We start from the raw sequence: 15,082 nt of genomic DNA, 5'->3' as shown, positions 1-15,082 counted from the left end.
TCATGTGAATTGTTGTAATAGCTTCTTAACGGGTCTCCGTGCTTCTGTCCTGCGTCAGCTCACGCTCAGCGTATCAGCTAGTTATCCTTTTAACCCACCCACCTTGTCTCCTTAGATTCTTCTCCTTGTTTACTACAACAGGGCCACACTGGCCTCCCTACTGTTATTTGAACACTCCAGACTTACTCTTGGCTGAGAATCTTTGCATTTACTCTTCTCTCTGCCTGGAATGTGATTCTCCAGGTGTCCTCAAGGCTCTCTTTCTCACCTCCTCCTGGTCTTTCCTCAAATGTCACCTTCTTGGTGAAGCCTTCTCAGATCACCATATCGAAAATTGCAAAGAGTGGCCTCCATCTTACTCCTAATCCCAGTTCCCTGTTTTATTTTTCTTTGTAGTTCTTATCATCATCTCATACTTTATATTTTTACTTATGAATGCTTTATTTGGGCTTCATCAGAGAAGAGCCTTTTGTATATTTGCATACTGCTGTTTAGAACTGTCTGGAAGATAAACTTAGGACACTCATAAGAATGCCTGGAATGTAGTTGGCACTCAATAAGTTGTTGCTGAACAAATGAGTAGAGAACTGTATGGTTATTTTGTTCCAAAAGAAGCTCAGTGATTGCAAATTTCTGTAGGCTATTGATCCAGTTTTTCAGGACCAGCATTGGCAATTTTAATACCAGAAATATAATTTGAGGTGATCTCAGTATTTGTTTATTCATTGAATTACTTTATTTTTTTATTTTTTTAAAGATTTTATTTATTTATTTGTCAGAGAGAGCGAGCGAGCACAGGCAGACAGAGTGGCAGGCAGAGGCAGAGGGAGAAGCAGGCTCCCCACAGAGCAAGGAGCCCGATGTGGGACTCGATCCCAGGACGCTGGGATCGTGACCTGAGCCGAAGGCAGCTGCCCAACCAACAGCCACCCAGGAGTCCCTCATCGAATTACTTTAAAAAATGTTGTTAATTAACCTGTCAATAGCTATTTGTACTGTGCCTATTGCTTGGTACTGAGGTTGTAAAGAGGAATCCGTTTCTGCCCTTGAAGAACTCACCAGTGTACTGGAAAGGAGATAAACAAGCACAAAATTATAGTTCAGTAAGATAAGTACTGTAGCTGTATAGGATATAATCAAGGCATAGAGGAGGGGCACCAAATACCTTTGGGGTAGAGAAGACTCGGAGTGCTGTTTGAGGAGTGGTTGCCTGAGCTGATTCTTGATGAAGCAGTAAGATGAACGATTACATGAATGAAGGTGATTGCATGAATGCATTGATGAGAAAGCATGAGACAGGACTTGGAGAGACCCCAGGGATCCAGAGGACTGGAGAGAAGAAGGGGGTGTGGGGGCACATGGAGACTGTAGTTGTAGCGATGTGGGAGTGGAGAGGGGACAAGTAGAATTTGAGGATTCCTGGCTGGTACCTAATCTTTTGCTGTAGAGAATGAGTTCATCTTCAGGGAGTGAGAGGGTAACCTTTTGAGAGCATTAAAATGCAATAAACGTAGCTACTAATCATGAAAAAAAATACAATAAACTGTTGGTTGATTACTTGGTGTGTATTGCTTTAAAACATCCCCTGATGTGACTTTCATAAAATTAGTATTTTTTTTAATCCAAGACTTTGTTTGAAACAACCTTTTATGAAATATGGATATCAGGCATATGTTGTATAAATCTCTTAACTGCTTTTGTGTAGTCCATGAGCACGAGGGTTGTCTTTTATTCTAGAATGTGTGTAAAACAAGACAGGACTCTGTTTTCCAGGTTCTTGCTATAATGTTATTCGGGTTCCTCCAGAGAAGGTGGATCTTGGGGAGACAATCCACGGAGCCCAGGTGATATGCTCTATTGCCTCTGCAGAGAGGATGAAACCTTCTTACTACCATAGCTTTGGTAAGGCCAGAGATAAGGTAAATTACAGTGGCATCTGCCTTAACGTCGGTGTAGCAGAAGAACTGTTTTGGGCAAATACTATGTCTATATGGCTTCTCAAAGTATTCTGATAATGAGACCAAGGCTGCATTTTAATGCCAGTGAAGTTTATTCTGTTTAGTCGCATACTTCTTATCCTGGGCAAATGACTGCTTAAAAAGACATATTTATTTTAGTACTAGCAATTATTTAAAAATTGACAACATCAAGAGTGAACCATAATGTAAACTATGGACTTTGAGTGCTTCTGATGTGTCCTTATGGGTTCATCAGGTGTAGCAAATGTACCAACCATTGTGGTTGGGGGTGTCAATAATAGGGAGGCTCTGCATGTCTGGGGACAGAGGGTATATGACAGGCCTCTGTACCTTCCCTTTAATTTTGTTACAAAACTAAAACTACTCTAAAAAAGGTAAAGTCTTAATTTAAAAAAATCATTTGACCATAAAAAATTGACACAATTCAAAATTTAGGTAACTTTAAGCCACAGGTAATAATCATCCATGAAAAAGTCTTGATTATATTTCTTGGGAGAAATTTTTATTCTGTTCCTTTGCTTTAGCTCTTTCTTGGAATATTTATTTTCTACATTCTAAACTTTTATAGCCAATCTCCTCCTACATCCTTACCTTCAGTATAAATAGCAAATGGAATACAGAATAAACACCTCGATCGCAAATGACACTTTAATATTATGCTTCTTTACTTTGTTCCAAAATAATTTGAAAAGAAAACCAAGAAAGATAAAAAGCAAGCTGAGGGCATTCACTCCAAGCTGTTCTAAACAGTTCTCTTTTTTATGTAGGAACAGGAAATATGTAAAGCAAAGCTGGGAAATAGCGAAGGATTATTTCTGGCTGGCTTTTGCTTAGGTCAGCAGTACTATGTCCAGACATTCAGATAAGTCCCCGTAACTGTCACATTTCAGAGAACTCTTAATTGCCAGATAACGTGTTATTATTTGCCGGAACCTTTTAGGAATGACAAGGAACTATATAATCTTCATTGAACAGCCTCTAAAGATGAATCTGTGGAAAATGATCACTTCTAGAATTCGGGGAAAGGCCTTTTCAGATGGAATAAGCTGGGAACCGCAGTATAACACACGGTTTCATGTGGTGGATAAGAACACTGGACAGGTGGAGTATTTTGAGTATATTCATCATGAAAATGATTGGACATAAAGACACATTTTCCTGTGGTTTTTACCTTCCCTGGGCATTGCTTGTGCAAGACTCTCTTAATCAAGGATATTACCTTCTTCCGTAGAGTAGGTATGGCTAGCTCACTTATTAGTTAATACAGTGAGTTCTGCATATTAGAAAGTTGTAAGAAATGGTTTTATACTTTTAATTATCTGCCTTAACTAAAGTGGCATGTAGGAAACCTTCGCATTTTAGCATGGATTTTTCCATATCGTGTATTTGCTAAGGAGAATGTTGTTCATGCAGAGGTCCTATGACTTTTGCACTGTTACTTTAATTGCTTACTTCTGTGGCTTCTTGATATGTAAATGTGATAATCCTACCAAAGTCCAGGACGTGTTGGTTAAATGCCTTTCTATACTTCTGGTTAGTAGTTCTATTATATTTGTCTTCTTTTAGTCTTTTTAAAGAGATAATATCCTAAATTTACTGTACCCTAATTTCATTACAACAGTCCTATTTTTGGTAATGAGTGCATTTTTTCAAAGCGTTTATCATAAGCTAATTAGTAGCAGTATTTTCTATTTAATCATATAAGATAGACTCCAGGATTTATTTATCCCTCAAAACATTGGGCCATACTTCATCAGGACTTTTAAGTTTGTTGTAACCGTTGATTGGTTTGCATCAGATAGCCCAGTTCATTGTTTAATAGGCGACGTGACAGCTAAACAAGGATGCTTAAATCAAAATGTCTTTCTACATTCCAAATTCTACTTTTTACACTTACTAGGCCTGTCATTTAAAGGGGAGGGAATCTTTTTAATTTAAACTTTGTGGATCTGTCCCCTAAAAATAAAATAAAATAAAAAACAAAATATATCTTTTTCACTGTATTCTCCCCTGCAGCTGCTTCCAGGAATGTACTACAGTAAACCTTTTGTTACTTTTCATCAAATCAATGCCTTTGAGGACCAGGGCTGTGTTGTACTTGATTTGTGCTGTCAAGATGATGGAAGAAGCCTGGAAGCTTACCGACTACAGAATCTCAGGAAAGCTGGGGCAGGGCTTGATCAGGTAAACATCTCTGATTTGTCAGGTTCTGGTTGGCTTTGGAATTAGCTGTTTCTCTTGCTTCTTTGGCAGATAAGGAGAATGGTTTTGATGCATTGAAGACACAGCTTTATCGTTTACTTATTTAATACTTAAAAATAATTTGAAGTACTTACTTAATACCTAATAAATAAAAAGTATAGTAAAGAAAACCAAGAGATGGATCGCAGACAATCTAAGAACTCTGGACCCTGTACCTCTGCCATATTCCCAATTTATACACTACTGTTGTTGTATATTTTATTTTTCTCTCTATTAAACCCTGCAAAGGCAGTATTGCTTTATGTGATCATGGTTCCCCATACTACCCATTTACCCACATCTGTACCTTTCAATTGCTCTTAATTCATCCCTGTCTTGTGAGCTTCCATGTGGAATCATTTTCTTCCTGACAGAAGAATATTTTTTAGTATTTCCTTTAGTTCAGATATGCTGCTGATGAAATCTATATTTTTGCCTGTTAAAAAAGTCTTTATTTTACCTTATTTCTTGAAGGATGTTTTCGTTGGATAAAGAATTTTAAGTTGTTAGTTATTTTCTTTTGACACTTAGATATTTGATTGTATTCTGATTTCTATTGAGAAATTAGTAGTCAGTCTAAGCTTTGCTCCTTTGAAGTTGATCATTTTTCCTCCTCTGATTTTAAAATCTTCTCTTTGATTTTCTGTAGTTAGTCCTATGGTATCTCTCAATATGGCTTTCTTTTTGTTTATTTTATGTGCATGTTTTTAGGAATACTTGAATCTATGGTTTGATGTCTTTCATTCATTTTAAAAAAGTCACCTATTATTTCTTCAGATATTACATTTGGGAAATCCTTTCTCTTCTGCCTGGGACTACAGTATACATATGTCACTCCTTTTCACTCTGTCCATCTGTTGCTTATGTTCTGTTTAGTATTTACCATCCTTGTGTCTCTCTAGGCATCTCGTTTTGGATATTTTCTTATCTATCTTACAGTTCATTCTTTCTTCAGCTTTGTCTTTTCTGCTATTAAACCCTGCTACTAAGTTCTTAAATAAACACTTTGCATTTTTCAGTTCTAGAATTTTAATTTGGTTCTCTTTTATAATTTCTAGTTCTCTGCTACATGCTCAGTTTAAGAGGATTTCCTCCAACATATTCAGAATACTTAAAGTCTGATAGCTTCTATTATCTGGATCCCTTGTGGCTTTGTTTCTGTTGTTTGTTATCTTGTTTTTTTTTTTTTTTTTTTTATCATGCTCTCTCGTCTTTTCATGTACTCGCTTATTTTTATTGCATACAGAATATTGTGTTTGAAAAATTGTAGAGATATTTTGAGATCCAGGATGGTATTATGTTCCTCCAGAGAAAATTTTATTTGCTTCTGGCAGATTGCTAGAGTTAATGATCAGTTCCAGATAGTCTTCAATGTAGTTACAGGGATTGAAATATTGTGAAGCAGGGTATAGTCCCTGAAAGAGATGGACTATTCCTTGTTTATTCTTACTCTTAGGTGCTGACTTAAGGGGTCCTGACCCAAAGAACTAGGGGTTTATCAGGGCTTCTTCTCCTTTTTGGCAGTCATTGAACTCCTCCTTTTGTCCCTCTAGTTCACCAAAAGTATCAAAATCTCTACCTACTGGGGTCAAGTGGTAGGGGAGTTACCTTTAAAAATTATCTTTAAAAATAGGTAGCATGAAGGATCTTGGTGGTGATTTTATATCTTGAGTGTGGTGGTGATCACATGCATTTACATGATAAAATTGTATGGAACTAAATACACACACACACACACGAGTGTGTGTTGAACTGGTGAAATCTGAATAAAATTGGTGGATTATATTTTTTTTTTTTTTTTTTTAGATTTTTATTTATTTATTTGATAGAGAGAGATCACAAGTAGACGGAGAGGCAGGCAGAGAGAGAGAGAGAGGGAAGCAGGCTCCCCGCTGAGCAGAGAGCCCGATGCGGGACTCGATCCCAGGACCCTGAGATCATGACCTGAGCCGAAGGCAGCGGCTTAACCCACTGAGCCACCCAGGCGCCCCTAAAATTGGTGGATTATATTAATGTAAATTTTCCAGTTGTGATATTGTACTGTAGTTATGCAAGATATTATCATTGGTGATCCCTCTGCATTATTTCTTCTTTCTTTTTTTTTTTTAAAGATTTTATTTATTTATTTATTTGACAGGCAGAGATCACAAGTAGGCAGAGAGGCAGGTAGAGAGAGGGGGAAGCAGGCTCCCCGCTGAGCAGAGAGCCCAATGCGGGGCTAGATCCCAGGACCCTGAGATCATGAGCCGAAGGCAGAGGCTTTAACCCACTGAGCCACCCAGGCACCCCATTATTTCTTTTTTTATGTGATAAAATATGCATAACATAAAAATTACCATTTCAACCAGTTTTTAGGTGTTCCATGGCATTTGTACATGAACAGTATTGTGCAGCCGTACCACTGTCCATTTCTAGATTTCTTCATCATCTCTAACAGAAACTCTACCCATTAAATAATAAGTCTCTATTCCCTCCTCTCTCCAGACTTTGGGAACCTCTATTCTACTTTCTGTTTCTATGCATTTGCCTACTCTGGGTACCTAATATGAATGGAATCAGATAAGATTTATTTTTTGTGTGTTGGCTTATTTTATTTAGTGTAATCCTTTCGAGGGTCATCCATGTTGTAATATGTATCAGAATCTCATTCCTGTTAAAGTTAAGTATTTCCTTGTATATCTGTATTACATTTTCTTTATTCATCTGTTAGTCGACATTTGGGTTGTTTTTTACCTTTTGACTATTGTGAATAATGCTGTTATGAACGTTGGCATACAAATATCTATTCGAGTCCCTGTTTTGAATTCTTTTTGTATACCTGAAGTGGAGTTGCTGGATCCTATGATAATTCTATATCTAACTGTTTTGAGGAACTGCAGACTATTGTCCACAGCAGCTACGCCTTGCACAGGGGTCCAGTTTCTTCACAGTCTTACCAGCACTTGTCATTTTTGTTTTCGATTCTGTTTTTGTTTTGTTTTGTTTTTGACAATAGCCGCCCTAGTGAGGGTGAAGTAGTATCTCGTGGTTATTTATTTATTTATTTAAGATTATTTATTTATTTATTTGAGAGAGAAAGAGAGCATGAGTGGAGAAAGGTCAGTGGGAGAAGCAGACTCCCCACTGAGCAGGGAGCCCGAAGCGGGACTGGATCCTAGGACTCCAGGATCATGACCTGAGTCGAAGGCAGTTGCTTAACCAACTGAGCCACCCAGGTGCCCTCGTTGTGGTTTTGATTTGTATTTCTCTAAGGACTAATGATGTTTAGGATCTTTTCATGTACCTATTGGCCATTTGTATATTTTTGGCGAAATGTTTCTTCTAGTTCTTGCCCATTTTTAAATCAATTGTTTATTTTTCTGCATTATTTCATGCCAATCTGCAGTGATCTGAAGATTAAAAAGTTTAATTAAAAAATTCTTTCATTTTCTCAACCTTTCAGCTGCCTTTTCCTGGAAGCAGCTGATATCCTGAGGGAACAAATTTCCCCCAATATCTTGTTTACCTGTGGTTTTCCTTCTCCCTCCAAATCTCTGCCCTACTGATAATCTTCACTGCCTTTTTAGCTCACCAGTGCCTTTGCACAGCTGTTCTAAACATTTGTTCAGCTTCTTTAGCTATCCTCAGTGGGATAGTTGATCCACATTACCTAATTCACCATTATTGGCAGTCTCTTTTTGTTTAGCTATGGTTTTACAAAAGGAAAAGAAAAATTAAATAAATTTAAAATTAATTTTAAAAACTCTAACTCTTTGTGAGGCTTAAAAATAGCACTAAATCGGGACGCCTGGGTGGCTCGGTTGGTTGGGCGGCTCCCTTCGGCTCGGGTCATGATCCCAGTGTCCTGGGATCAAGTCCCACATCGGGCTCCTTGCTCAGCGGGGAGCCTGCTTCTCCCTCTGCCTCTGCCTGCCATTCTTGCTCTGTCTGCCTGTGCTTGCTCTCTCTCCCTCTCTCTCTCTCTCTCTGACAAATAAATAAATAAAATCTTTAAAAAAAAAAAATAGCACTAAATCTGGGTGCCTGGGTGGCTTAGTGGGCTAAGCCTCTGCCTTCAACTCAGGTCACGATCTCAGGGTCCTGGGATCGAGCCCTGCATCAGGTGTTCTCGGTAGAAATACTTTTGTGTGAGATGGAGATGATATGGACCAGGTGTGTGAGGGGAAGTGGCACAGTTTGCCCTCATCTTACAGTATTTCAAGAGAGGAAAACATGTGTAAAGCATTCTCAATGTCAGAAAAAAACAAAACAAACACTTATTTTATTAGAGTCTCCTGCTTAAACATGACCTCTGCAGGAAGGTTGTGCTGGGGGTCCTCAGAGCCACCTTTGGTTTGACGATTCACTAGGATGGTTCACAGGCTTAGAAAAAGCAGCAAATGAAAAGGTGCATGGGATGAAGTCTAGAGAAAACCATCCAGTACGCCCTTCCAAGTCCTTTCCAGTGGAGTCACACAGGACACGCCCGATTTCTCTACGTACTTGTGATAACCTATGTGAAATGTTGCGTGCCAGGGAAGCTGATTGTCCAGGGTTTTGTTGGGGATCAGCATATGGGCACAAAGCCCCTACACACCCTCAGTTATCAAAGCTCCATACGCCCACAGGCCAGCAGTGTTCCTTATAAATCACACTATTATTATAAACTGTCTGGACAAACTAGTACAGTGTGACTCAAGACCTCAGGCATGCAAAACCACTCTTGGGAGACAGAACATTCCAAGGGCTCAGTTCTCAGGTGTCAGCCAAGGACCAATCGTGAAAACAGACCTTTCTTGAGAATGTGCCACATTTTAGCAACCCAGTCCTATTAAGTTGATGCTTTTCCATGCAGAGATATATTATGACTAAACATGAAGAGAGAAGCACTCTGTTACTCTGTAGGCTCTCACCCTGCAGTATGTTTCTTACCGGTACTTATTACTGTCAGACCTTGGGCTATGTAATCATTTGTTTATTTGACACTAATTCAATAATATGTATTTTAATTTTTATTTATTATCATCCATTCTCCACTAGAATGTGAGTTCCATGAAGCCAAAGACTTTGTTCACTGTTGCATTCCCAGAGTCTAAAATGGTGCTTTGGGGGCGCCTGGGTGGCTCAGTGGGTTAAAGCTTCTGCCTTCAGCTCAGGTCATGATCTCAGGGTCCTGAGATCGAGCCCCGCATCGGGCTCTCTGCTCAGCGGAGAGCCTGCTTCCCTCTCTCTCTCTCTCTGCCTGCCTCTTTGCCTACCTGTGATCTCTGTCTGTCAAATAAATAAATAAAATCTTAAAATGGTGCTTTGCCTATCATAGGTACTCAACAGGTATTTGTGGAATAAATGAATAAATGAAAGTTTATCACTTTTGCAATTACTTAGGAATGCCAATAAAGTTGACTGGGTATAAATTATTGGGACATGCTGTTATCCCATGAATGACATTTTTTCATCTATTTCTTTGTCTCTCCTAAACAGGTCTATAATTCAGTAGGCAGATCTTTCCCTCGGCGGTTTGTTTTGCCCTTACATGTCAGTTTGAATGACCCTGAAGGAGAGAACCTCAGCCCATTGTCCTATTCTTCAGCTAGTGCTGTGAAACAAGCTGATGGAAAGGTAGGCTTTGAAAGACATTAGATGGACTTTGAATTTTAGTCATGTTACTTTATTCCTTGGCTGTTCTCCACAATGTTTGGTGCCCAGTAAATCTGAAACCATTCAGCTGAGCAGGGTAAGGTCACAAGAACTGCAGGGTAAGAACGGGGCAAGGTCACAGTGGGAGGGAGCACTGTGTTTACCTTCCTTTTTATGTTTTCAAACAGATAGCTGCAGTTTTCTAATGTTGTGTAAGTATTTGAGATCGGTATTGATTATCTTCACCTTTTAGGTAATTTGCACTTACCATACACATGTTACTGTGTAGCTCTCAGTGTTTCAGCTTTAGTAGAATAAAAAGTCCACTTGCCCCTTGTATGGCATCTGACAGCTTAGTCACAAAACCTGATGATCTTTTTTTTTTTTTTTTTTTTTTTTGAGAAAGAAAGTACATGTGGGCAAATAGGGGGTGCAGAGGGATAGAAATCTTTTTTTTTTTTTTTTTTTAGTTAACATATACTATATTAGTTTCAGAGATAAAGATAAGGGATTTATCAATTGCATATAACACCCAGTGCTCATTACATCATGTGCCCCCCTTCATGTCCATCACCCAGTTACTTCATCCCCCCAACTCACCTCCCTACCAGCAACCCTCAGTTTGTTCCCTATAGTTAGGAAACTCATATAGCTGGTCTACCTCTCTGATTTCATCTTATTTTATTTTTCCTTCCCTTCCCCTATGACTCTCTGTTTTGTTTCTTAAATTCCACATATGAGTGAAATCATATAGTATTTGTCTTTCCCTGACTGACTTATTTCATTTAGCGTAATACCCTCTAGTTCCATCTGCATCATTGTAATGGCAGGATTTCATTCTTTTGATGGCTAAGTAATATTCCGTTGTATACACACACACACATTTACCACATTCTTCTTTATCCATTCACCTGTTGATGGACATCTTGGCTCTTTCCATAGTTTGGCTGTTGTGGACATTGTTGCTATAAACATTGCAGTGCATGTACTCCTTTGAAGGGGTACATACTATGTTTGTATCCTTTGGACAAATACCTAGTAGTACAGTTGCTGGGTTATAGTATAAGCTCTATTTTTAACTTTTTGAGGAACCGCCATACTGTTTCTTAGAGTGGTTGCACCAGTTTGCATTCCACCAACAGTGTAAGAGGTTCCCCTTGGGGAGAATCTTAAGCAGGCTCCACACTCATTGCAGAGCCTGACGTGGTGCTCGTCAGGCTGAGATCATGACCTGAGACAAAATCAAGAGTCGGATGCTTAACTGACTGAGCCACCCAGGTGCCCCAAAACCTGATAGTCTTTTATGCATTCATACATACGATGGAAAGAGGAACAGTGGGAAAAACATGACTTAGAGTCTGAGTTCCCAAGCCCTGTCACAAACTCTCAGCACCTTCACTGACCTACCCTGCATAAAATAAGTGAGAAAGTAAGCAATTACTCCAAATCTTTTTGGGACCCCTTTTAGATTTGGTGCTCTTATGAAAATCTACATCCTGAGGATCTAGAGGAGGAAGGAGGTGTTGAATTTCCCCAGATCAACTATGGCCAATTCAGTGGCAAAAAGTACCGTTTCTTCTATGGCTGCGGCTTTCGGCATTTAGTGGGGGATTCTCTGATCAAGCTTGATGTGGTGAATAAGACACTGACGGTAATGAAAATCTTTTTCCCTTTCTGAACTCTTTTTAAAAAAAAATATTTATTTGAGAGAGACTGAGAGAGCATGAGTGGGCTGGGGAGGGGGAGAGGGAGAGGGAGAAGCAGACTCTTGCTGAGCAGAGAGCCCCACCCAGGACCCTGAGATCATGACCTGAGCTAAAGGTAGATGCTTAACCGACTGAGCCCCCCAGGTGCCCCTTCCTTTCTGAATTTTTTAAAGACCTGTTCTGCAGTTTGAATTAGTTTCTGTTTTGTTAAAGTAGCTCTTGAGATTCTTTAATATTTAGGCAGCTCAGCCATTTACTTTAAGTTTGAGAACCATGGAATCACCTAGGCAAGGGGTATATGCTGTCTTGGGAATCTTAAATGAATCACAAGCCCAGAAAAACAAGTCTCTGCTTGGTGTTATTTTTAGAGAAATCGTGGGGTTCAGGTTATTGGGACACTTATATTTCAGGTCTGTGGGAAATTATAATTGCACAAATTGTGTTTGGTGGTGATGGAGTCTGCAGCTGCAAAAACACCCCCACCCCCCAATTCAGTGAGCCTGATTCTCTAACTGTTAGAATATTGTACTGACCCATATTCATGTTGAAGTGACAAAAGCCATAGAAACCTTCCTGCTCATAATTAACTTTCTATCAAATACTTTTTTGGGGGTACTTCTAGATTTGGAGAGAAGATGGCTTTTACCCATCGGAACCTGTGTTTGTTCCTGCGCCAGGAACCAGTGAAGAAGATGGTGGGGTTATTCTCTCTGTGGTGATCACCCCCGACCAGGTAGATGTGTTTCCCCATCACTAGTCAAAGAGGTAGCAATGAGCCTTCTGAGGATTTTATTCAGTGATGCTGTCAGTTTTTTATTCCAATGCAGCACGTTTTCCCTTTTCTTCCTCTCCTCATATGTACATACTCTTTTATTATAATCTGTGCCATATTATTTAAGGTTCCATTTATAGAATCATCCTCATAATATACATTTGCACAGAAATTCATTTACAGACGACTTTCACATGTCACCTTATTTACTCATCAGAACAGCTTTGTTAGATACCATTTTATGGATGTGGAATTTGTAACTTAGAGAAGTTGGGAGAGCTGGTGTCAGATCTCATAATGGTAAAGCCTGTGTTTAAATCTCAGTCTTCTGATGTCTAGTCTGATGTTCATGCCACCGTCTGTGCTGCCAGTTTCATCTGAGTGCCCCAAAAGTCTTATGTGGTGAGCCCTGGTGTCTCAGTCATTGATGTCTTAACTTCTTGTCGAAGGCAGTCTTGTGGCAAGTAGGTTGAGTACCAGCTTTGTGGCTGGTTGAGTACCAGTTATTAGCAGCTGCCTGGGGTGTAGCATTCTGAGGCTTTTTAAGGGTTTGATGAGAAAAGTGCCATGATCGATTACTAATATCTGTCATGGGCTTAGGAGGACTTTGTCCTCATACCATGTACTTGCCACTCCTATAATTACACCAGGGCAAATATCAGTCTGCCTTGTAATGCTACCCTTTGTACAGCTCCAAAGTAACACAAAATGGAAGCATTTCTAATTTGGAAGAAAAAATTTCTGTGTCTCTTAGGAGATTGAAAAGGGGCAGGTAAGAAGATCCTTAAACTCCAAGAGATTCTAGGAAGGTAACTAATATAAACAACTTAATTTCTTCACTCTAAGTATGAACTTCTTTGCCATAATGTCCTTCTGAGGCTTGTCTGGCCATTCAGCAAACATTTAGTGAATGAATGGATAGTCAAGTCACAGTGTTAGGTGCTGAGGATACAGAGGAAGAGGCATAAGACACGATCAAAAGAATTTTCAGTATTGTCTTTCTGTTCTAGAATGAAAACAATTTTCTCCTAGTCTTGGATGCCAAGAACTTTGAAGAACTGGGCCGAGCAGAAGTGCCTGTGCGAATGCCTTATGGGTTCCATGGTACCTTTGTAACAGTCTGATGGAACAACTCGGAACACCTGGAAACTTGCTTTCCTTCCAAACCATAGACACCCAGTTTTAAAATTTCTATTAAAAACAGGATTCTTGTGGGGCGCCTGGGTGGCTCAGTGGGTTGAGCCTCTGCCTTCGGCTCGTGTCATGATCTCAGGGTCCTGGGATTGAGCCCCAAGTTGGGCTCTCTGCTCAGCGGGGAGCCTGCTCCCCCCTGTCTCTCTGCCTGCCTCTCTGCCTACTTGTGATCTCTCTCTCTGTGTCAAATAAATAAAAATCTTTAAAAGACAAAACAAAAACAGAATTCTTGAGATAATAATGGTTTTATAGTTTCTTAGAGCTCTTTCTTAAAAACATTAAGCAAGTGTTGATACAACCTTTTGAAGAGAGTTTTAAATTTATATTTACTAGATAGATCTTCCACTAGATAATAAGAATACATGAAAGGAAAGATAGAGCTTTGTCATTACTACCACCAGATAGCGTGGGTGACAGAGGTCCTCACACTTGAGAGGAAAAAATACAAATAATCGTAGATAGTAAAATATGAGCTCTAAAAAGCACCTTGTTTTTTCTGTCACAGCCTGCCTATTAGCACGGGTTCTAGGGCTCACAGAGGGGGAAGCCAGCTGTGTCAGGCTTAGAGGCTTTCTTCCAAACTGGTTTTCCGCTGTCCACAGGACACAGCAGCAGTTCAACCACCGACTGCCATCTTTTGCCCTGCCCCTAGCTAAGCCTTAGGAAGGTGTTGTTTTGTGGAACGTCACTAAAATCAGGCATTTCTTCTAATCTCCATGTGTATAGTTCTCCAGAAACTGGTAAGTCAGTAGTTCTTCATTCAGTTGGGCAACAGGTGGCACTAGAGGCCATATAATCTCCCCATTTCTAACCACCCCATGCCCAGTTTTACCAACAGCCCAAATCCCCCTACATCTGTCACTTAAACCACACTCTTGCCAACAACTTCAAGATCTCATGTTCCCTTTTCCTTCAGTTATACTTCCTCCCTCTGCTTAACTCCAGCCTGGGGCCAGTTAAGCCTCCTAGATGCCTAGTTTGGGGCATCTGTGAACTCACGGTTAGGCTCATGCACAGCCCCAGACCAGCATAGCCAGTTTCTTCCCAGTATCTTCAGGAGTTATTACAGACGTCATAAACCCTGTCCTTTTCACTGAAGTGTTCCCGCAGGTACAAAAATGCCACAGGTAATGGCTTATATTGTGGCAATAAAGTGAAAGTTCTAAGTTTTGTGGCTGGCTTGATGAAACACAGAACAAAAACAACAGGTACCAGAATGACGGGAAGATGCCTAAATACAGCTAATACACCAGATGTGGGAGCTTTGAGGCTGAAGTCATTGTAAGAGAACATAAATATATCTCACAGAAATCCTCAAAAAGACATTGTACTCCCCCAGACCAGACATGGAAGGTTGATTTAGATCTTATCTGGATCTAAAGGGTGGAGGAGATTCTAGCTGACTTCTGTGAAGTATGCAGAGCTGATAACGTCTTTCCTCTATAAATTCCATCCTAATCACGGGGAGTGAAGTTCAAACATATAAAGGTAAGCGGTATAATTAAAAGATTTTGGCCCATGGATGACCAGATTCTGCTGAGGTTCTTGAAGGAGAAGACAAAAAAGAATCAATA

General features: G+C 39.8%; 1 protein-coding gene across 2 annotated transcripts in view; it reads left to right on the top strand.

The window, feature by feature from the left end:
- Nucleotides 1–13,723, top strand: part of LOC111153876 (beta-carotene oxygenase 2) — a 35,764-nt gene extending 22,041 nt beyond the window's left edge. Inside the window, exons 6-12 of one of the 2 annotated variants that reach the window (XM_022513151.1) lie at nt 1,774–1,902; nt 2,920–3,080; nt 3,996–4,163; nt 9,681–9,818; nt 11,305–11,487; nt 12,165–12,275; nt 13,325–13,723. In XM_022513151.1, coding sequence (XP_022368859.1) covers nt 1,774–1,902; nt 2,920–3,080; nt 3,996–4,163; nt 9,681–9,818; nt 11,305–11,487; nt 12,165–12,275; nt 13,325–13,438 — 1,004 coding nt within the window. In that variant the 3' untranslated portion in view covers nt 13,439–13,723. The remainder of the gene's footprint in view (nt 1–1,773; nt 1,903–2,919; nt 3,081–3,995; nt 4,164–9,680; nt 9,819–11,304; nt 11,488–12,164; nt 12,276–13,324) is intronic. The other variant, XM_022513153.1, reaches the window with a different exon arrangement.
- Nucleotides 13,724–15,082: the final 1,359 nt, after the last annotated feature.

Source organism: Enhydra lutris, unplaced genomic scaffold, assembly GCF_002288905.1.
Source record: "Enhydra lutris kenyoni isolate GAN:26980312 unplaced genomic scaffold, ASM228890v2 scaffoldscaffold34, whole genome shotgun sequence".
Classification (NCBI taxonomy): Eukaryota; Metazoa; Chordata; class Mammalia; order Carnivora; family Mustelidae; genus Enhydra; species Enhydra lutris.
The sequence above is the reverse complement of the archived record's forward strand: the minus strand, read 5'-3'. Positions and strand labels throughout refer to the sequence as shown.